At 46.7% G+C, this 23762-nt stretch overlaps 1 protein-coding gene across 3 annotated transcripts in view; it reads right to left on the bottom strand.

Annotated features, from left to right (window-relative positions):
• MTOR (mechanistic target of rapamycin kinase) overlaps positions 1–20799 on the bottom strand; it is a 116006-nt gene extending 95207 nt beyond the window's left edge. The window contains exons 1-17 of one of the 3 annotated variants that reach the window (XM_081057022.1): positions 20693–20799; positions 19276–19385; positions 18650–18825; positions 17911–18019; positions 16701–16933; positions 15195–15395; positions 14331–14465; positions 10440–10715; positions 10243–10351; positions 7328–7514; positions 6234–6362; positions 5270–5514; positions 3997–4212; positions 3469–3674; positions 1001–1123; positions 267–356; positions 41–133 (exon numbers count right to left, since the gene is read on the bottom strand). In XM_081057022.1, the coding sequence (XP_080913148.1) occupies positions 41–133; positions 267–356; positions 1001–1123; positions 3469–3674; positions 3997–4212; positions 5270–5514; positions 6234–6362; positions 7328–7514; positions 10243–10351; positions 10440–10715; positions 14331–14465; positions 15195–15395; positions 16701–16933; positions 17911–18019; positions 18650–18811 (2514 nt within the window). In that variant the 5' untranslated portion in view covers positions 18812–18825; positions 19276–19385; positions 20693–20799. Of the gene's footprint in view, positions 1–40; positions 134–266; positions 357–1000; positions 1124–3468; positions 3675–3996; positions 4213–5269; positions 5515–6233; positions 6363–7327; positions 7515–10242; positions 10352–10439; positions 10716–14330; positions 14466–15194; positions 15396–16700; positions 16934–17910; positions 18020–18649; positions 18826–19275; positions 19386–19934; positions 20053–20692 lie in introns of those variants that run through there. The other 2 variants (XM_081057021.1, XM_081057020.1) reach the window with 2 other exon arrangements.
• Between the last annotated feature and the right edge of the window lie 2963 nt (positions 20800–23762).

The raw sequence follows: 23762 nt of genomic DNA, 5'->3' as shown, positions 1-23762 counted from the left end.
TGGAGCCTGCGCCACTCAATCAGGAAGTTGTGGCACTCACCTGCCTTTTGGCCAACAGAGAGGAGTCCTGGAGCATGTCCATGATGATAATGAAAAGTTCATCAACCCACTTCCTCATTTCTAGGCCACTAACCTACAAAATGAAAAAGAGGGCAGCAGTAAGATTGGAAAGTACAGCATTAAGAAGTATTTTGACTTTCTCACAGGTCTCACAGGTTTCTCATAGAATTCTTTCCATCCTATGGAAAAACGAGTTGTCCCCTTACCTGAGCCAACTCTCCTATTGTCGCCAAGACATTATTGATGACACCTGGGTTTGGATCAGGATCTGGATCTTTCAGTTTCAAAATTAAAGCCTATGGAAAGAAGGTATGAGAAAATGAATGCAGGTTAGTCTACTAGAAACCTTTCTTTCACATAAGTCAAATTCACCCAAAAGACATCTCAGTTGCAGATAAATTACTTCTAGGCTTTCTGAATCCAAGATTTCTCTTCAATGTAGGTTCTCAAACTTTTCTCCATACTGTGCACAAGTCTGACAGAGCTGGGGTGTGCCGTGATTTACAAACATTGCCACGCCTCCTCTGAACTCTGTCTGTGATCATTTGCCCAGATTCACGTAAGTTAAGAAAGGCTTCACATGGCTCTAACATACTCAGATTTGAAGGCTGTTTCAGATTTTAAAGCTCATTTTGTCTTCATTTTGGGGGAGCTATTTTATGCCACTATCCACCGACTTCTCCTTTACATTTCATGATGTGCTTAAAGCAGCCTATCTTATTTCTTATAAGGAGAGCCCTCTGCTGCAATTGATGAGATTCTTGGTGTTCTTTAACTAACTTGTGGGTGCTTGACATGGCCCTTGTCCCTGAGCCTGGGACAAAAGACATTATCTACTTTGCTCAGCGTACCAGTGAGCACCGAAACACTCCCATTGCCCCAAACGAGCTGACGTAAGACAACTTGGAGAAAGCGCCAGTCTCTGTCTGCTGTGAGTTACCTTCAGAATAGGCTCCATGTAGGGGCGGATGAGTCGGGGGGCATTGGAGACCAAGTGCCCCAGCATGCGGGCACTCTGCTCTTTGATTCTCCCAATACCACTGTGCTCCAGCTCTGTCAAAATCTGCAGGGAAGAAAGGCTTAGTATGGCAGAGGAAATTCTAGAGAGGAACTCTGTGTCCAGGGGAGAATGCAGCCGGGAACTAGGGGAAGGAAGCAGAGCTCCGCTGCAATCCAGCATCTGCTGGATACTCTGTAAATAAAGGACATCTCTGCAGCTCACAGGAGACTCTTGGCTACAGCAGCAACTGGAAGGAAAACTGACACCAGCCTCTCCTCCTTTCCCGGCACCCCAAGGTCCCAAGTCCTCTCCAAAGCACAGCTTTTTAACTGTGTGGCACAGTCATAGAAAACTGAGAAAACCAACAGGGATAGCTGTGACCAGGGTTTCGCAGAAATGAGGAATGTCCAGGCAGCAAATCACTAGGAGAGTCTATATATAATGACAAAGGAATTAAAAGAACAGTCCGATAGCTATGATGCTGAAATAGACAGTCAGTGGTTTCAGGCACATCTAGATAAACCCAAACAGTTAGGGATAATATCAACAGAATCCCCTTGGACCTTAATAAACGGAGATAACATATTTGTTCTGACATCCTTAAAACACCAGCAAATCACACGTTACATTCAAAGTGTTTACAGACATAAACCATGTAATACAGACTTCTGAAGAGATGAAGCTGCCATTGGAAATCTCTGAACAGTGAGAAAAGTGAGAAAACAAAGCTCATGTTAACTCAGCTCAGAGAATAGTCTACAATATTACACGCATTTTGTCTTAGGTTATTGACTTAAGAATCTGGTTCTCTGTAACCCTTGGCAGGCTGTTCTTCCCATCACAGCCGACAGCAGCAAGAGGGGATAGAGTGGGATACTCAGCACAGACCCACAACCACAAGAGATGGCTGACTGGGAGGAAATGGGTACCAGTGAGGAGAACACGACTCTCTGGGGGCAACGCAGGGCCAAATCAAAGTACCCCCAATTCACTTCCTGAGCCAGAGAGCAACGCTGCACCCTAAGAACAATGCCTGATGACCAAGACATCAAGAACAGGCCAAAGTACATTTAGGTGATGTCCCTTATCAAGGCATGAAAATGTGCGATTCAACTTGGGAGAATCTGTATCAAAGTTTAAAACAATAAAAAATTATTTACAATTTTGGAGTTTCAAAGGCCAAGTTCAGTACATGGCACGTTCGTTCATTCAGTGGTGCTTCTCCAATATCAGAAAAATGAGATAGCCTGATAGCTTAGTGTAAGCTTCTAGAAGACACAGGCCATACCCGGCTTGTTCACTGATGATATGCTTCCAGCATCCAGCATATTGGGAACATAGGAGGTATTTCTACGTCAAGGTAAACTAGCCAGATTTGAGCTGGCAGGCTCAACAATGATTTCCTGTCCTTCCCAAAACCTCAGGTATTTTACAAAGACTTCAAATGATAGACACGCCGAACACAGGCCAGCAGTTGAAGAAATAAACCATTAGACTAAAACCAGAAATGCCACCATAAGTATAATCTTCTAATTTGTTGGTTGATGATTATCATTTATGGTCACTTTAATTATAACAAATGGTGAATAAATGGCATTTTCCTGGGGCAAAAGTTATATATATTAACGATTTTTCTATGTTTAAGTTTTTTATACGTTATGAAAGTGTTTATTTCAAAAGAAACCAAGGAGAGTCAGGAAACAGAGGGCGAGGTGGGGTCAGGGTAGAAGTGAACATGAAATGATGGGGTAAGCCACACTAAGACCTAGAAAAGCTAAGTGAAAATAACTTGAGGCAGGAAGGAATGGACCACGTATTGCTCACAAGAGGCCAGAGAGCTTACCGGAGTAGGTGAAAACAGGTTTCAGCAGGAATCAAAAATCCTACTAGATCTATCATACCAGCAATGCCAACCTGAATCTACCTTAGGCTCATGTCCCAGTGGCATACCTTGGCGTCTCCCATTATTTAGGAATGAAAGCCAGGGACCACAGACCAGGGGCAACGAGAAACCATGTCGGACCCATTCTCATACTCGGCCTAGTGTTTGACCGAGAAAAGCAGGAGCACGGAAGGATAGAGAGGGGCTGCGAAGACCATCTGCAGCAAAGAGGGCCAAGGAATGGAATTGCTGGTGACTTTCCAGGAAGAAGAAAGAGCAGCATGAGGGTTAGCCTGAGACCGAGAGGCACCCTGGAGTCATCCTGACAAGAGGCTTAGAGGCGACCAATACTAGAAGTGCAATTACCAAGCCAGGACAACACGTGGGCTACTCTTGGAGCCGAAGGTGGCTTTTACCAGGTGCCTCCATCCTTCTCCCCCTCCTTTGTCTCCGACTCGTTCCCCACCCAGCGGGCAGGACGAAGTCCTTTCCCCACGGCCTTGAGGTTTCCCTGTCACATCATTACCTGGATGAGCATCTTGCGCAGGAAAGGCATGACAAAGGCGGGGTTCATGCTGCTGAGCCGGCCCACAGTGCAGATGGCCAGCTCCCGGATCTCAAACACCTGGTCATTCAGGGCCACAAACAGGGCCTGCAAATTCTCTGCCTGGGCCAGATGTGCGTCAAAGCGCTCGTCCAGGGACGCCAACACACAGTAGCGGATGTCAGGGTCTGCGAGAGCAATTGAGCTGGTGAACGTCTCTTCAATCCTCTCATCCCTCCAGCCCTTTCCCAGTGTTCACGTCCACGGCCATCAGCCTAGCGAGAGGCTTCCAGACACCCTTCTCTCACCTAACCTGTCACTCTTTTCTCTACTCATAGGAGCAAAGATAACAGAATTAAGGACCGATTGTCTTACACTAATAGGCTGGAACAGTCAAGTCTAACGCCTTAGCAGAGAAAGAGCTGAACATCAGCCTGCTGAGAGCCCATGTAATGAAACTGCCCTAAACCCCTCAACTGCCCCAGACTGCTTCCGTCTCATGAACTTTACCAGGATCTGTTATCCCAACCACAAGCAATTTGCTGAGCACGTCTGCCACCACTTGCACTGCAGTATGGCTAACCACGTGAGCATGGCCGCTGATGAGGTGGACAGAGGGCGTGAGCAGGCGTGAGCAGGTACGGGCAGCTTCCATGCGGATCTCCTTGTGCTCACTGTTCAGGAAATGATCCGCACAGTGGCGGACAAACTGGGTCAGAGAGTGTCCTGCATGCAAAGGCAGAGAGAAAAACAGAATAAACGCTGCTGCTTCGCACAGTAGGTCTGCAACTTGCTAGCTGTATTTTTCATTTTACAACTAATTCAATTCTCAACAAGATATAGATCAGTGAGATGCTGACCCAGAACTCTTCGTAACAAATGAGCTTCCAGCCATAAGACAAGCAAAGGGAGGTGGAGATGGACCTGGGACATAGAAAACAGGCATCCCCCCATCCCAATCCTTCCTTTATTCTCTTCCAAGAATAATCCTTTTTTAAATTCAGACCCAAACCCTTTATATTCCTGGAGAGTAAAATAATTCTTGGTCAAATTTACCTTGTCTAGTTTAGTGCCCAGATTTAAATACCAAAAAGAGAGGCTGATGTAGGCTGGGTTTAAATATAGCTACTTTCTAGTCATCACAAATAAATTATCCTGGGTGTTAACCAATGGAAGTGAAGGGGCTGCCACAGGGAAACTACAGATGGCTGTGAGTATTCAGGCGGCATGTTTAGGCTTTTTGTACTTGCTTGTTTCCGTATCATCTGGACTAATACCACCTACGCAGGCTTAAATTTCGAAAGTATCCATTTTTCTCTCCTGAAATAATCTCTCTAGGATGAATGGGGGTTTACCTGCAGCTTGGAATTCCAAACTGAACTACACAGTACAGCACTCTTGGAAAGCACACCGCCGTAGGAATACAAATACCCCAAAGCCCTCGCTTACACATTTTAACGCATTAAATACCATATCACCTATGGGGGGGGGTAGAGAGGGGAGGCGGATCCACCTCTGCCTTTTCCATCTCTGAAGTGTTAGTTCCTTGGACCAGCGTGTACTTTTCCTGAACACCATCTGTCCCCAAACTCAGTATTGGACAAAGAAACAAGCAGGAGGAATTAACAGTAGGAAGAAATCTAGGAAGCACAAGCTGCTGAAGAACCAGCTCCCCTGTATCCAGGACCCCTAGCAAGATGTAGGAATTCACGGCACCCCCATTCCTTTCTTGAGGTTCCCAGCGTCACTCTCTATCTTCATAGGAGCCACTGTAATTTCTTACCTTCAAATTCAAAGCTGCCAAGAGTTCGGAGGGCGAGAGTAATGCTGCCCACATCGCTGGCCTCAGGGAGGGTTGTGAGGCCAGGGGAAGCCAGCTGATGGGCCAGGCCCTTGGGCATGCCTGGGTGCCGGAGCGGCTTGTGCATCAGGACCAGGGACAGCATCTTCAGTAGCCCGTCTTGAATGTCCTTCTTCAGCTGTGGAATCTGACGGCTCAGGTCGTAGAGCACAGCTGTGAGGGCGGGGCTGAGGAGAAGGAAACCAGTCACATGTGCGGCTAGATTCATGCTATTCCGTCTATTCTTGAGAAGCAAGTCACACTCATCCTGCAAGGGGATCAGGCCCCATCACTGCTTGGTCTTTAAAGGAGAATGTGCACTATAAAATAGAGTAAACGTCCCGGACTCTTTTGGCCAGCTCAAAGATTTCAAAACAATCTATGACTTTCTGGTTTTAGCCATGGAAGAACTTGCTTAATATAATTCGGCCACTGGACAAGACCAAATCTCAATAAACAATCTGGGAAGCAGGTTGAGAGATCATCCTTATTTTACAGATGAAGAAAACTAAAGTGTAAGAAGCTGGAACAATTTGCCTAATAATAATATAAACAATCACTGTAAATATTGATCAAACACTTCGTATGTGCAAGGCACTGTGCTAAGAGTGACTACTTCATGAACTCTTTTACTTAATCCCTACAACAATCCTAGACAATAGGACTCAGAGCTCTTAAAGTGCTACGTACCCATTTCTGAGGTGAGAAAACCGAGGCTCAGAGAAGTAACTTAGTCAAGATCACATAGCTAGCTAGTGATGAAACAAGCCTGTATGTTTCGTGTGAGCTATCCTGCCTATCCGATTTAATGTGCAAACAACCATGCTCGCTCCTTCAACACAGTCCCGATACTGTGGCTCAAGCCTCACATGACCGGAGATAGGGAAGGCTCAGGTCGGACACCCACCTCAGCCCCACTGCCAGCATAGGCTCCAGCAGCTCCTTGATATCCTGCTGGATGCCTGGCCCCATCGCTCGAGCCAGCATGCTGATGCAGGTGAACACTGTGGCGTCTACCTGTATTGCCTTCTGTCTCCTGCAGAGAACCAAAGAGTAGCTAGTTTAGACACAATGACATTCTCCAATGCCCCACCTCAAAACTGCCTTGGGGCAAGGACGCTAGGTTACCCAGGTTCATCACATGTGGGTGTGCTAGTTTTCTACTGCACAACCCTCCGGCACCCCTCACACTGGAGTCACTGTCACTTCGTCCAGTGTTTAAAACAACCACCCAGCAGATGGCAGTCAAGTGTCTTGAGGAAGGGGCCCCTTTCCCCAATTCACACAAAAGGCACCATATGGGTTAGTGTAGTGCTGGCCACTGAATGATGCCTACATTAGGGACCAGAGTGCAGGGCATAGCCATCACATGGAAAGAAATTCTTCACTCTGTGATGAGAATGCTGCGCTTTAGAATGGGTGAGGCTTATTAATTCACCAGAGCAATACTTGCTACTAAAACAGGAAACTAGGAAGACACAATTCTAATTAACACTGAACCCCTAGACTTAGACAAGACATCTTGGCCTCTCCGTCTTGCAGGGTGCTGAAGGTTTTTCTCATATTTTCTTCACTGGGAAGTTTTTAAGAGGTGGAATAACATATCCAACTTTAGCGATAAGAGCAAAGGTCCCCTAAGTTCCAGTCTAAGAGTCCTCTTTTTAGGTCTTACATCAAAATTAGACCTTTGCAAGCCAGAGGAAAGAGCAAAATCAGGAGATTCTCAGTAAATAATACTGAAAACGGCAGTGGCATCTAACATGTTCACAGGGCATTCAATCAACCCAAAATATTTACATTTGTCATTCATTTGGAAAATGTTCATTTGGAAACGTTCATTTGGAACTCAGCTGAGGAAGGGCTACTTTTTATAGGATTTATGTTATACTCTGGAGGTTAATGAAGCAGAGCACGGGCTTAAGCTCCCTGGAAACTGGGATGGAGCACCCTTCCTCTCCAACCCAGTGGGGTGGAAGGTGAACTCACAATAAACATGCTTACTTATGGGCGAAGTCCTTCGGAGGCAGGGCTGCTCGGATGATGTCCAGCACACGAGGTAGATAGACCTTAAATTCAGACCTCACAGCCACAGAAAGTAGCCCCAGAGCTTGGAAGGCTGCTGTACGTTCCTTCTCCTTCTTGACACAGCTTAGGACATGGTTCATGGTATCCTGGAGGTACTGGGTATCTGAGCACAGAAAAGACAAAGTGCGTGGCTCAAGGTCAGGGCTGATCTATATAACAAAGGTCAAGAGTTCCTATAAAACATTTAGATTTCAGAATAAATTAAGAAAGCCTGTTGGAAAGATGTTAAGAAGAATGTAGAGGATATACTAACTAAAATTTTATGTTTGATAATCATTCCTCAGATACATCTTTTGGAAATGTTAAAAATATAAGATTTTTTCTTTTAATTAAAAAACACAACAAACTTAAAGGGGCTCCAAAAACAGTATCACATAATTGTCCCCATTAGTGTTATATTTTGAGGACACAATTACATGCACTTGTTTAAGAAATATGTTAAATCTTGTTTAAAAACAGAAAGGATCACCTAAACTATTTCACATTATACTGAATATTATAAACGTAATATTGAATGCTGTTTTTAAGAAACAGGCCACTCCATTCAGCTTAGGCCCTGGGAATCACTGCTATTACCTAGAGATTTGTTACAGTTATATTTAATAGAACAAGATGAAGTCTATAATTTGGAAAGCCACATGTGTATTTTCATTAAGTTTACATAACCCAATGTGCATGGCTAGGCGATTTGGGGGCAATTTAAGCTAAAGTGTTATTACTCCTCTGAAGGCTGGAATGTCTTGATTCTTTGCTCTTATATTTCTTCTCTTCCATCTTCCTGGCCCCAATTCTACACATCAGAAGTACATAATGATAACAGAGAAGGAAAGACCACACACCCATTAGAAAGTTAGGGGTGTTGATGGCTATCGAACCACAGTAAGGAGACAGTGAACTAGACTCCCAAACAACACATATACATCGCTGCATTTATTCTAACAGCGATGTATATGTGTCAAAGTATATGTGTCGATGTATATGAGAAATGTCTTCTCCCACAGTTCTTTTGGTCAAATGACAGTGAAGCATGCTGAGATTTGGAAAGTCAGAAGACCAAGGTAATACAACCCCAAAATCAGAGTGCATCAACAAGGAAAACCAGGCCTTTGCATAGGGGGACAGCATTTCAGCAGGAAATGAGCTTATATCAAAAGAGTAAATTCCATTTCTGGATTTAGCACCCTAAGAGATTAAGAATCTGATACTTAGAAATTCCAGCCTAATCTTAGGGTATTTTTGATATTCCCAAAGCTTACATCATCAGGAAATTCAAGCAATGACTTCCAAACTGCAAGCTTTAAAGAAGTGGCACTTTCCCGATGAGGCACATACATATGGAGGCCGCCGAGGGTGAATTTCAATGACATATTTTAGTATCTTATTTAATGAAACAACAAAAACCCACATCAAAAGAACAAACCAAGGGGCCCTCTGAGCCTTTGTATCCTGCTGCTAGGCAGCCTTTTGAACTTACTAGAGTAACTGCTTGCACAAAGTGCCAGACTTTGATCAAATTTAGCCTAGTTATTAGTTTCTTTTGAACTACAGATTTTCAACCCAAGATCATTTAAAGCTCTACGGAACCGGGGCATGTTTAGTCATTATAAAGGAGAAAAGCTGCTGGGTATCAGGTGGGAAGAATAGAGAGCGAAAAATGACGGGTGATTTTCATTATGTCATTTCTCTCGGGTTCAGTGATTTTATGTGGCTAATTGTCTCATCCTTACTCCACATGCTCTGTTCTCACACAGCACACACTTCTCCTGCTGTTTCATGGGTGGTGTGAAATGAGTGTGCTAGGGAACGGCATCTGCTGACGGTCAGGCTGCCCCGCTCTCCCGCTCCTGGCTGATTTGGTCCTGAACGCGTAGGAGGCACAGGGAAGGTGTGCCACAGTGAAGGGCACAGAGGTGTCCGGGACGGGGCCTCCACACTCAGCAACGAGGGAGGCGAAACAAGGACAATAAATGTGAGCAGGCCACGGCAGCATTACCATCATGTTTATCGTTACCTTACTTCTAACGTGGATTGGAAGGAGTGAGAAGACGCAATAATGACAAATGATGGTTTCCACTGACTGAGGCTTACTCTGTGCCAGGCACTTAGCGTAGGTGCTTGGGCATTCACGCAGTGATCCTCTTGTTAGCCTAACTTTACACGCCAGGGAAGGCCACATAACCTGTCCAAAACCCCATCGTTCCAGAGAGCGGCAGGATTCAGCCCAGGCCTGGCGCCCAGGCCTTTCCACAGCTGGGAGCTATGCTGGGAGAGAAGAACACTTGCAGCTGGAGAACCAGGAAGGCTTCAGGGCGAAGCCAGGACCTGAGCTGCGCCAGGAACCGGGATTTCCAACTGCCCGACGAGAACGGGCAGGAATGTGGGAAGCCACAGTCCATCCTCCATGAAAACTGCCTCTGAAATACTGTCCTTCCTTCTTGTGAAAGATGAGGCATCTCGGTGACCACTGCAGGGACAGAGGCACACCAGCTACCGAGTCCTCCCTGCCCCACAGAGAGGCTGCTGCTGTATGGAAAATGAAACTGCCCTTCTGTTGGTCTCTTTTTAGCAGCCCGTTCATGAACTGTTGGCTTCCCACATGAGAACTTGCTGGGCTCTAACCCTGTCTCTTCACCTGCACATTCGGACTGTTCCTGTGCCTGCTGCCTCAGACATCTGTAGCAAACCTGAACTGGGTCCCACTGACACTAGACTTGCCCCTAGTTGGCAATGCTTCCAGTGAGAAGCAGACGTTAACTTTTTGCTGCCGTATCACGCCTTCTCTGTTTAATCACCCCTAACTGGGTAACGACGTCTTCCACGGACACCCTCACCTGTGAAGGCAGAAGGTCGGAATGCAGCCAAGCGGGGTAACAAATTAAGGATTGTCATTTGGATCAGCGAGTTCTTGCTATTCCTGCATTTCAGCACCCACTGGCACACCTGAGAGAAGAAGGATACAGGGTTGGCGAAGGAAAGGCAGGCAGGTGGGAAGCTTGGAAGGAGAGGGAGTGGGCCCCTTGACACCTACCTGATCAAATTTCTCCTCCATCAAGTCTCTGCAACACCGACTCTCCACCAGGGTGGACTTAGCTGGGCTGGGGGAAGTCCCAAATCCCATGAGGCTTTGGTGAGAGCTGTACCCCAGCAGTCCCACCAAGGCATTGGACTGCTGGGGTTGTACAGCCTGGAAACTGGTGAAGGGGGTGATGTGACGAGGTTTCGTTCCGAAGCCCATGAGATCTTTGCAGTACTTGTCATGTACCAACTGCTGCTGTGTGATTTCCTCCATTTCTTCTCTTAGGCGCTACATACGTGGGGGGAAAACACCACCTTTACTTACAAGAGGCAACTGCCCAGGCACAGTGGAGTCTACAGAGCAACACATTTGCCCAACCCTGAAAGGAAACTATTTCCAAAGTGGAGGGTGGCCACTCTTCATCTTTAGGATTATGGTTTCCCTAGAGCAGGGGTGTCCAAACTGCGGCCCGCGGGCCAATTGCGGCCCTCAATCCATTTTTTATTGGCCCGCAGCAAATTCCAAAAATATATTTAGTTTACTTAGATAAACCAGGTGAGGCAATACGTACTTCACCTCGAGTGAGTGGCCTGGCTGTTTGTGTATTTTACCGCATATGGCCCCTGGTGAAAAACGTTGAAAAAAGTTTGGACACCCTTGGCCTAGAGCCTTGGAGGGGGCCTGATTTTGTTCTCCTTTAGGCAAATGAGCACAACCTACTGAACAATAAAGATGCAGTAGGGGGCTGGCTGCAAGGACTCAGCCCACTCCACCCCCCAAGTTGATTTGAAAAAGCCGACTTGCAAATTACTGTGCCTTGTAGACCTAAGACCACAACACCTGAGCCTCTTGCAAAGGTGAGGGGCAGCTCCAGGCCAGCATCCTGTGAAGGCCAGGCTGCTCTCCTGCCTCTTGCCAGAAACCTCGGTCAAAACAACCTAAGCAAACAATTTCCTCAGAATCCTAGGAATTCCACAGGAGGTGTGCATAAGCTGATGGGTGCAGAATTCACATCTACTCTCTATTCAAAGGGTGGCTTGACAACTCCCCTTCCAACAGCCCCAAATGAGAAGGCTATAAAATAATTCTCTAAACTTCCAAATTTTTCTCGACAGGTATTTTTCTGTTTTGAAAAAGCCTGTGTACTATTTTTGTCAAGGTCACCAGTGACTCTTGTGCTGCTAAATCTGACCATCAATTGTCAATCTCATTTTATTTGACTTATCTGCAGCGTTTGATCCAACTTAGTATTTCCTCCTCTTGAAACTCTTCACTTGGCTTCTTGGACCCCGAGCTTTCTTGCTGCCCCTCTCCCCCGCTTCTTGGTCTCCCTTGGTTGCTCATCTCCTGATCTCAAGTTCTCAGACCCCATCTCTGCTCCAACTATACGAGTTCCCTTGGTTCTCAGCCAGTCTCATGATTTGAAATAGCATTTACCTGCTAATGACTCCTAAATCTGTATCTCTCGCTCATATCTTTTCCCAGAACTACTCAGTATCGCCACTCAGACTCCCAACAGGCATCTTGCCCTTCTATCCCGCTCCTCTCATCTCAGTCTTCCCATCTCAGTAAGTGGCAACGCCTTCCTTCTAGTTGTTCAAGCCAAAAACCTTGACTCTTCTTTCTCTCCCATCGACCTCCAAATCACAAATTCAGAATCCAACCACTCCTTGCACCTCTACAGCTCTCACCGTGGTCCAAGCCACAACTGTCCCCCGCTAAGATTGCTGCAATTCCTGCCTGACTATAGACTCCTGGCTTCAGCCCTTGCCCTCTGCTAATCCCTTTTCAATACAGTGGCCAGAGTGATCCTTTTGAAACATGAGTCAAAAGTCACTCCACTGCTTAAAACCCACTAAGAGCTTCCCACTTCACATACAGTGTAGACAGCGGCTTCCGTGACCCTATGTGATGTGCCCCATCCCTGCCCCAGGTTCTCCTCTGACCCCAACTCCCACTACCTCCTTTCCCTCACTCTGCTCAGGCACAGTGGCAATCTGGCTGCTCCCCAAACAAAGCAGGGTGCTCCTGCCTCAGGGCCTTTGTGCTTACAAAACCAACTGTCTGGAATGCTCTTCCCCAGATAGTTATGTGGCTTTTTTATTGCCTCCTTCACGACTGACTCAAACGTGCCCATATTTTAAAAAGTAATCCTTAGTCCATGCTACCATCCCCTATTCCCTTCCCTTGCCCTCCTTTTCTCCATGGCATTCCTCACCCTATGACACACTATACGCTCTTAGTTATTTGTGTGTTGTCTGTCTCCCCCTGCTAGAATGTCACGTTTTATTCATGCTGCATTAGTCTAGCTCTTAAGACATGATGCAGCTGGCTCACGATATTATGAAACGACAACACCTTAATTTTGGAGATTTGCTAATAATTTACAAAGTACCGTCACAAGTGCATTTCACTTAAATCTATGTTAGGCGATGTCCTGTTTTACTGGGAGGAAACAAAGATCCCAGAGCCGTTTGGGCTACAGGGCGAAGCACCATGTTATGCTTAGGTGGGCAAGTCTCTGAGCACCACCACAGCTGGAATTCCCACTGCGTATCAGGTGGTGTCCTGGGCACCGCACATGTATTTAGGAGCCTCACAGGAGCCCAATGAAGTAGGTGAGGTCCCTGTTAAAAGTGAGGAAAAGGAGACTAAAGGAGGTGATTTGACCAAGACATACAGTATAGAGAGATGAGATTCCAAGCCAGATCATCTGTTTCTCTATATATGGCAGCACGTGCTACTCCACCTAGGGCACAGCCATTACCAAACGATCCCTGGGTCTGTTAAAACAGGAAGCCCTGGGGTGGAATTTCACCCCAACCAGCTCCCCACAGGAAGGCTCACAGATGGAGCTCTACCTCCCAAACATGTCCTGACTCCACTACTTCTCAGGGTCAGCACTGCCAATGCTAGTGGAAGCCACCACCGTGGCTCGCCCAGACGACTGTAACAGCCTCCTTTGGCAGCTGCGGGAGCATGACCTCCAATCTTAAGGGCCCTGACTGCTACTCTGGAATTTATCACCATGTCTGTGCCAAGGCTACACCTTCCATGCTGCTCTTAGCCAGTGACAGGACTCGGCAGGAATGCTAAGGCAGGCTTCCTCTGACGGCCAACTTTGTCCTGAGGAACCCACGACGGCTCTGCACGGCCGGCGAGATGCTTCCACTCCACTCTGCGTCCCTCCCTTATTCACTCAGGGTCAGCAGTGCACTGGTCTGATGGTTCCCCCAGTTCTCTCCCCATTTTCCCTCACAGGCTATTTCCCTAATAAAATCCTTGTACTTTTAAACCCATCTTTGCAGCTGCTTAAGCTAACCCGCCTCCTAACTGGTCTCCGTTTTCATTCCTGCCTCTCCACAAGCTGTTCCCCATAAGTAGCCAATCCGTCATTAAACATGGATGACGTCACAGCATTCCCCTGCACACACATCTCCAGTGTTTGCACGTGACGAGAAGAGAAGCCAGTGTTTACCAAGAACTAGGAGGCGTCGTACTAATTTGGTACCTCCCTTCCTCTCCCTTGCTCAGGGTGCACTGGCCACACTTTCCTTATTTCTGTGCCTTGAACTTGTCAAATCCTCTCCGACCTCAAAGTCTTTGCCCGAAACGTAATGTCGCTGCTACTGCAAGGCTGGCTCCTCCATGTCATACGGGTCTCAGCTCAAATGGCACCACCTCAAGGAGGGCCTTCCCTGGCCCCCAGTCACACACACCCCCACGCCCTGCTACCCTTCATCCCATTTCTTCTTAGAATTTGTTGCTATCTAAAATTATCTATTTATTTATTGCCGGTTTCCCCTACAAAACGTCAGCCCTGCGCAGACAAGGACCTCGCCTTGTCTTGCTCACAGAATGGCGTACGACGAGCCTGGCCTTCCCTCTACCGCGGCTTCTCACCTCTCCCTCCATGCTGCTGATTCGGACCAGCTCATTGAGGATCAGCAAAGCTCCATGGATCCGGTCATCCCGATTCATGCCCTTCTCCTTGGCCAGGGTCTCATCAAACCCTTTCTCTGCTTCTTCAAATGTGTGCTATGGAGAGATACAGAATGCCTTAGTTATCCAGTGTCCAAAGTTAGACAGAACAGGGCCCAGCCCATCTACACGGGATTCTGAGGTGTCACCAGGCCTGCTCAGAGCCTCTCCCAGTATCGTCGACAACACCAACTCATCAAACACTGTCGTTTAACTTCGCTTCAACTCTCACAATACCATGAGGCAGATATCATTGCCATCCCTATTTTAATAGAAAAAAAAAAGTCTCCAAGAAATTACGTGACTTTTCATCCCGGGTCACAGAGCAAAGCCAAGACTAGACCCCAGTCTCCAATGTCACGTTCGGGGCCCTTTCGTTTGCAGTACAGAGCTTCTAGGTTCTCTTGGCAGCAACAACCAGAGGAAGAGAACCGGCACTTCCTGAATAAAATCACCCATATCGCATTGATTGTGAGACACCCATTTCTCTATGTTCTAACATCTCCGAAAAGAGGTATCTTAGAATTGTGGGTAAGAAGGCCCGGAGTCACAGTTCAATTGGCATCACATTCTCTTTCTTAGTGATACATAAAATAATGGTGCGGCTTTCAATGCATCTTTGCTTTAGTGAAATGTAATAACTGTTGACGGATACTGAGCGTAAAATATCATTTGAGACCAAAACGCACGTGACACTTGCTCTGTGGCAAGGGGCCCCTACTGCCTGGAACCCAGGGACACTGTAAACGTGCGTGGCTGCAGGTTGGAGTGGAACCATCTCCTCACCCTGTACCACTGAGGCTTCTGCATCTCCTTCGGCTCACGCTGGGTGGTGAGAATCAGACAGGCACGAAGGGCAGCTACAGCTCCCTCACGGATGGCCTGTTTGGGGTCCCACACGGCCACAAAAATGTTGTCAAAGAAGGGCTGCACTTGCTGGAAGAAGAAGGTGGGGACGCTGATGGCCAGCTCACGGAGAACCAGAACCTAGGAGCAAAAGGCACAGTGAGAACTCTCATCTGTATCACAGGGTTTTGTTCTCTCAGGAATACACTCTGGTTTCCTAGAGCCTATATACATTAGGGAAAGCGCAGACTTGCCCACTCTGCCAGCTAGGAAATCCTAGGGCTCTCGGAAGGAAAGGAAAATTGATCACACATCTCAGTGTTTATTATCCTAGGGCCTTTCCATATACGGCTCGTAATGTTAGAACGTCAGCTCTGGAAGGGCAGACAGGTTTTGGGATTTGTATACTGCTCTACGGACAGCTTAGAACCATGCCTGGAAAACAGCAAATATTCAATAAGGATTTATTAAGTGAATGAAAACATCCCGTTTCATACCTAATCTTGCTATTATGTTCATTTGACAGTGGAAGAAACTAAAGGTCAGAGGTTGCTCCAAGTTAGTGAGGAAGTGGCAAAGCCAAGACTAGGGTCCAAGCGTGTGTCCCTCCCCTGTGCCATGTTCCCTCCTCGTGGTGCTACCTCTTAAAGAGGGAGCGGACTGGAAAGGACGCCACCGATGCCGCTGAGCCCCACCACACTCATGCCCAAATTGTCTCGTAAACACAGACTCGCCCCCATCTCACAGCCTGCCATCCTAGCCCATCAAACCAGCCTTTCTCGGGGACGAGCCTTGAAAAGCAGTGAGGATGTGCCAGCAGAAGAATAGGGTAAAGAGCCACCACACCCCCAAATGCAGAACAGCCAATGAGGAAAGAGGAAGTGTGGGCTAGGTACCAACCAATGAACAAATGTCTCCAAAGGAAACGGGACAGGCTGACCGACTCTCCCACTGTAGGTGGTGAAAGTACCTACTTGCCCTGCGCCCGCCTCTCTTAATCCTAGTTCTTCCATATTCCATATTCCTAGTTCCCACCATAGATGCGAGACCTTGACAAAGACACTGAAGGGATCGTGCAGATAGTACAAGTGTCTGGGTCTTAGTAAGCCTTTTAGCTGTGGCTTCTCCTCTTGCGATGGCTGAAGGGTACCTTCTGCTTAGGATGCAATTTTCATTCTAGAAACTCAGAGGTCAGGATAAACACGGCACTTAGGGCTGCCTCTCAAGCAACAAAAGAGAACTTGTAAGTTTCCTCTTTAGGCACGAAGCTCAGGCTGAAGAGAGAAAGGGATTCAGGACGGAACCTATGGACATCAGGAGGCACAGTGCCTTTGCCTAGAGCATCCCCTCTCATTCTTCCCTCTCAGGGACCTGAGCGGTGTGTGAAGGACCCCGGCAGTACCACCACTCCCCAGGCCTGGCTGTGCTCCTCCTGCGGGCACTCACAGCTGCGTGTCTCCGGCCCTCGTTGCGGTCAGCGCCCAGCCATTCCAGGGCTCGCTTCACCTCAAACTCCACATACTCAGCGGTAAAAGTGTCTCCTGCCATGGCCAGGCGACCAATGGCCTTGGATGCCATTTCCATGACAACTGGGTCATTAGATGGGAGGAGGTTCCGAAGATAATTAGCAAATCGGCCGATTCGAGTGGCATTCCCACCTTCCACTCCTATGAGGCTGGCTGGAAAAAAGAAAGGCAAAAGGTGAGATTGGGAATATGGTGTCCAGGAAAGCATGCTGTCTTGAAAGGAAGCTGGTGAGTGACTCCTTCCTTTCGTTCTGTATACTGACTGCAATATCCAGATGTGGAAATTGATAAGGATGTGGATAATTTTCATTTTAATGAATAGATGTTATATTTGTGCAAGGAATATTTACATTAAGCAAAATGTCCTCATTTCAGTCTATATAATTTATTTCCCAAGAAGAAAAGGAAAACAAACTGTGACTGGATAATAAACCACAGGCTGGATGACCAGCCCCTTGGAGTTGAAAATTACCTGCCTTTTATTCACTGCACCCCAACTCTACTTTTCTATTCAGGAGTCCCACTATGCCAAATTTCACTCTACAGAGAAACCAAAACCTGCAAAAAGCTACATGAGGTAGAAGAGAGCAAGCTGGCTCCTAGTCCCAGTTCTGGAATACTGTCTGAAAAAAGTTGCTTAATGGTTCCGAGACTCCATATCTGAAAGTACCTGCTTTGCTTATGTCCCAGGACTGTTGCTAGAATTAATACCTGAGAAACTACACTGAAAACCAGAAGTCTCCTTAAAACACATTGAACAAATATGAACTAAGCATCCACTGTGTTTCCCCGAAAATAGACCTAGCTAGACAATCAGCTCTAATGCATCTTTTGGAGCAAAAATTAATATAAGACCCGGTATTATATTACATTACATTACACCTGGGATTATATTATATTATATTACATTACATTATATTATGTTATAAGACCTGGTCTTACATTATAGTAAAATTAGACCAGGTCTTATATTAATCTTTACTCCAAAAGACGCATTAGAGCTGATGGTCCGGCTAGGTCTTATTTTCGGGGAAACACAGTAGTAAGCAGCAGACACGGAGTGCAGTGGACTCAAAGGTAAACAGTCCTTTATTCCCAGTTGTTATTGTCACCAGAGACTCTGTCCTTACCTATGGCCAAGATGCCACCTTTTCTCTCATTGGCATCTGAGCTGGAAACCAGTTCAAAGATGTGATGGTTCAGCTGATCATAGAAACGAGTAGACTCCTCTTGACTCATCTGCAAAGGAGGATGAACTCAGAACAATTTCTAATGTCTCCCTGACGGTGAGGATGGGGGTGAGGGGTCGCGTCCAAAGATTAGGACGTGAGAGGTAGCCAGCAGGTACAGTTCAAACCAGACGTGACAAAACTACTGCCCATTTCTAGTTTTAAACTGTAGAGCAACTGAACTCTAGAGCCTGTCTGTTTAACATACTTATTGAGTAAACTCCACGGCAGGCCACGTCCTGTCCCAGGTTCCACCTAGTACCAGGGGTACAAGGATGAACGAGACAGTGTCCCTGACCTCCAGTCTGGTTTCTGTTTAAAAAGCCCCAAGCTATCAGCTCTCCAAACCCATCCCAACCACTGTTATCAGGCAGAAAGAATTGAAGATCTGGAATGCAGTGGGAAAAAGAAAACAAATTTTAAAAATAACTCTCTATGCTGACTCCTAAAATGTCACTACGAAATAGGAAATGCCACAGAACTGTGTAACCACTGCAAAGGAAGCTGCCCATTCTATGACATGAGAACCTGGGCGCCTCTCTCAAACAGAATCTCACTGAACTGTCCAAAGGAATCTAAGCCAGTGATGGCACACTGCCCCAACACGCCAGGGATGGCCCCAGATGGCAGAAGCCCCCACCTCTCGAAGCTCCATGGTGACGTAGTGCTGGAGCTCCTTGGCAACTTTGGCCCTGGTCTCCTCATTCCGGCTCTTCAGACCGCTGGCAAACTGCTGCAGAACACTCACGTTGCTGGATGTGGTGGCGGCTGTGGTGGCGGCAGCAGGTCCAGTTCCAAGCATCTTGCCCTGAGGTTCTTTGAAGAGAAGCTTCCTTTAAAATCCTGGCTAACGAACTAGGGCAGTGAGTTTATTTACGACTCCAGTTTCTCCATACCGATCTCCACCCTGCCCATATCGGGCAGGGAGACTTCACTGAGGAAAGTGGAGAAAGCCACGATTTACTCAATAATGACTGATATTTCAGAGGCAGCGTAGGAACAGGGTCAAATTGCCGGCTGCGGAGCCACACTACCTGCATTTGAATCCAGTCCCAAACTATATACCTTGAGAAGATACTTGAAGTATCTATTTCCTCCATTGCAATAGGGGAATAATAGTACCTAATTCGTAGGGTTGACGTGAGGATTAAATGAGTTAAACATGTTAAAAAGTATTTAAAACAGTGCCGGGCACACAGTGCGTAGTTAGCTATTAGTATAGTGCCAGATACTGGAGGTGGGGGGTAGAGAGAGAATAAAACATGCCTAAGACTGCCTTTCCTCAGAGAGTTCAATTTAAAGCGGGAAATTTTTCTTCCATAGCAGCATGGTCCAACAGACATATACTACAAACCACCGACGTAATTTTAAATTTCCTAGTAGCCGTATCAAAAAGGTAAGAACAGGCAATATTAATGCATTTTGTTTAATCCAACATGTTATCAATATAAAAGAAAAATCGATATACTTTCCATTCTTTGTTGTACCGAGTCTCCAAAATCTAAGGTATATTCTACACCTACGGGCAATCTCAATTTAGACTAGTCCCCTTTCACGCTCTGAGCCACAGGTGGCTGGTGGTTATGGCGCCGGACAGTGCAGTTGTACAGAATACCGGCCCTGGAAATGGGAGCTCAAGGAGACCGATTAGTTCCTGACACCATTCATGCATTCCTCAATTATGCACCTGTCCGTTCCCTCAAGGAGCTTCCAATCTAGGGGGGAAATCCGAGTAATCAGGCCAGCACCCCAAAGTGGCCAGAGCAGGGGCTGGCCCAGACTGCTCCGGGAGGAACACGTACGCCTATCCTACGTTTGTTCAGGTTATGGTAGAAACCCAATTTTTCAAAATTCTTATTTTGGAAAGAATCTGCGATGTCAAGGGGGGAAAAAAACAAAACCACGGAATAATTGGTTTTGAAAACCTTTTCCAGGCTCCAGTGCCAGAAAAAACGCCTGCAGAAGGAAACGTCCTCCTCCTGGGGAGAGCGCGTCCAAGGCTCCCCGATGAGACGGCCACCAGCGGGAGTGTGACCGCGCCTCCGTGATGATGCCCGGGAGGGAGGCTGGCAAGGAGTTGCTGCTCTCAGGAAAGAACCCGCCTATCTTTTGAAGGTCTGGGGCCCACGGGCCATCTGCTGCAGGCAGAAAGCCACTAAAACGCTGGAAGTCAAACGCCCTAAGGGGACTGGGGGGCTCGCTGAAGTTCCAGTTGGGTGGCTGAAGCCAGGGGTGGGGGCGGGGGAGGCCGAGGAGGACACCCCAGGCTGGAACCGAGCGCAGCTCCGGGAGAAGTCCCCGGACCGGAGCGCAGGGGGCTGACGCTGGCGCTGGTCCTCTCTGAGGACAATCTGTAAGGAGGCTCAGAAGCAGGGGTGACGGGCGGACAAGGCGGCCCAAAGGCTCCCCGACAGTACCGGAGCCGATGGGCCGGCCTTCGCGCAGCCAGAGACGCACGGCAGGCTCAAGGATCCAGGGGTCGCCTGGGGGTCCGGGAGGAGGTGGGCGTTGCCTCGCAGGGTGGGGGTGAAGGGCTCAGGCGGCGCCCAAGTCTGGGGCCAGTTCTGAGCGGGGACCCCACGGCCCAGGAGGGCGGCTTCCCCGGGACCCCCACGGACCAGGCTGGCTGTGGGTCTGGACATTCCGCCGCCTTGGATGGGTCGGTGCCAGGCTCCGGACTCACCGCGCGGCTTCGGCCAAGGCCTCAGCTGCCGCCACCAGCGCCGGTACCACCGCTTCAGGCCCGGGGCCCTACCACCCGCCTTCTTCGCTGTCCTCTAAGCCGGCGGCAGGGAGGGCTGGCTCCCAGACCTAAGAACCAATCGGCAGGCGTAAGGCGAAGATGGATTGAAACGCAGACCAATAGTAATGAAGGAGAAGTGAAGCTTCGGGACCCGGCTTCTCCAGGGGGCGGGGACTGTTCAAATAGACGCACTACGCGGCCAGTGGCAGGCGAAAGGAGGCTTAGGTCCACTCCAGAGAACCAATCAGTGGTGAGTTGACTTCAGTCACTTCCACGCACACATCCGGTGCATCGGTACTATTATTCCCCTCTGCCTCCCAGCTGCGCTGTGCCTAGTCGGCTGCCTGGTAGCGGCGGTAGGTGGGGGTTCGCGACCTCGCCCGGTTTACTTCTGAGAGGAGTGTGTGAGCCAGCTTGGCGCCCTGTAATTGCTGAAGCAAAAGACATAAAATTTCCAGACTAGCGCTACATTTGTGGTCAACGTGTCTAGATTTAATCATGAAACATTTTCCAATATGTAATGTATTCACCGTTCAAATCTCAAAATAAATAAAAATTATACTTATCACAATACATAATTTTGTGCTCCACCCCTGCCTCTTCACTACTTATTTTCTTACTTCTTAACATATCCCTAGAATGTATTTATGTACATGCAAGCATGTATAAACATATTTTCATTTTCCCCTTTTGTTACACCGTATACACTGTTCTGCACTTTTTGTTTGAAGATTTTTTTACTGGGGAAGGACTTTATTGGAGAACACTGTGTACATCCAGGACTTTTCATTGGGGAACAGTGTGTTTTTCCCAGGACTCATCAGCTCCATCCAAGTCAAGCCGTTGTCCTTTCAGTCTTAGTTGTGGGCGCAGCTCAGCTCCAGCTCCAGGTGCCGTTGCCAGTTGCAGGGGGCGCTGCCCACCATCCCTTGGAGGGAGTTGAACCTGCAACCTTGAGGTTGAGAGCTCGCGCTCTAACCAACTGAGCCACCTACCGGTTCCTGTTTTGCATTTTAAAAATTTTAGTGTACCTTGGAGATCTTTCTGTCTTGCTATATAGAAAGCTTCCTTGTTCTTTCGTTGTTGTTATAGCTGCATAGCAGTATTCTATCACATGGATGTACCATAATTTATTTTTCCAATCCTCTGTTGATGGACACTTGTGTTATTTCCATATTCTTGCTATTACTAATGGTGTTGCAATTAATTCCTTTGTACATACATATATAATTTTATTCCCTGGCAGTTATACCAAAACATCCAGAAATGGGAATTTAGGGTCAGAGGATAAATGCACGCGTCGTTTGATGGATATTATCAAATTGATCTCTATAAGGGAGGTACCAATGTTCATTTCCACCAGCAATATGAAATTTTTGCCACCCTAAGACACGATAAGGCTCTGTTTTCTAATTGACAATCAAAGATGGTTTTATAGCAACAGTCACCAGTGCATTTGTAGGTTTCTTTTTCAAGTTTACAAAGAGCTTTCTTATCCATTATGTTAAAATAATCTGTTACTAATATTAATTGAGCACTTACAACGTATCAGGCATTTTGGTGGACATTATAGAGTACTGGTTAAAAGCAGGGCAGAGTCAAAGTAACTGAATCTGAAACTTAGCTCTAAAATTTACTAACTATATGAGCAAGTACTTAATCTCTATGTATCTATGTCCTTATTTATATAACTGGAAGGATTATAACGTATGTACCTCAGCAGGCAGTGTTGTGGGGGTTAAACATTAATACATGTAAAGTACTTAAAACACTATATAACACATGTGAGCCGTCAATAAATGTTACTTTTATTTCTGAACATACCTATGAGGCAGGTTGTATTGTTCCCACTTTATACTTTATCCATGAGTAAGTAAACTGACATACAGAAAGATCGGATCTTAGAGTTCATAAGTGATGGAGCCAGGATCTAAAAATACCTGCTTCCTCCTCTCATCTGATTTGGCAGTATAGGACAGTTGGGTTTGTTCAGCATTGCAATATGTGCTAGGTGCTAAAGTTGTAAATGTTTAACAACCAGCTGGCTGGTAAGTGGAGACAGGAATACACACGTATACATAGGGCTGGTTTCACGGCTATTGTGATCTGTGAGGTTGTAATATTCTGTCTTGAAATTCTTAATAAATACACACTACTTCTGGTAAATTGCACATGGCCAATTGAGTCTAACAGGATGCTTTTTGTGATTTTGTGTAGCCTCCCTATGTTTGCAATTGACCAACGAGTGTAGTTCCAACATGAATGGTGGTAGATACTTTATGTTAATGAGTAAGAGGGAAGTGAATTAATCAAGAGATATCTTGAGAATTCACTAGTTTGTCAACGACATGAAGGCTTCTTTGCTGAATCGGATAATAATGTTCCAATCCTGGAAGAATATTTCATAAAATTTTTGCTGCTGTTCATAACGTAACAGCTACAGAGTTGACACACTTGTGAGCTTAATCGGCATTATTAACTTTTTCCCTTCACTTTCTTAAGTGTAGGTGATCAACAAAACAATTATCAAGCATTTGCTGATTTGTGTGGTATAAATACTCCCACTAGGGCAGATTTCAAGCTGTCAACTGATGTCCCTGAATGAAAAGCTAGGAAGAGACGAGCAGTAGCACCTTGTTGTATAGTAGTTCCACAGTGCAAATACAACAAATGTAAACAACCTAAAAGAGTATAAATGGTAAAACAATAGTGAAGTTATTAGGAAGTAATGTTTTGAGTATTTGTTACCTTTGCTTTTAATATAATTTATCTAATTGTAAGTTTGTGTAGTTTAATTTTTAAGAATGGATGTGCTCACAGAATTCCCCCAAATTTAACAATTGGCTCTCCAGTCAGAAGGAGCTCCAGAAGCTCGCAGAAGATGGGCAATGAAGACACAGAGCTGGCCACCTGATAGGGTGGGGTGGGCAGTTATTTGTACGCATAATAAATTAAAATGTGGGCCAAAAGGCAGGAAGGTTATTGCACTATATGTGACATTGATAATTGT

This window comes from Rhinolophus hipposideros (assembly GCF_964194185.1).
Source record: "Rhinolophus hipposideros genome assembly, chromosome: 8".
Lineage (NCBI taxonomy): Eukaryota > Metazoa > Chordata > Mammalia > Chiroptera > Rhinolophidae > Rhinolophus > Rhinolophus hipposideros.
Note: the sequence above shows the minus strand (reverse complement) of the source record. Positions and strands in the feature narration are given on the sequence as shown.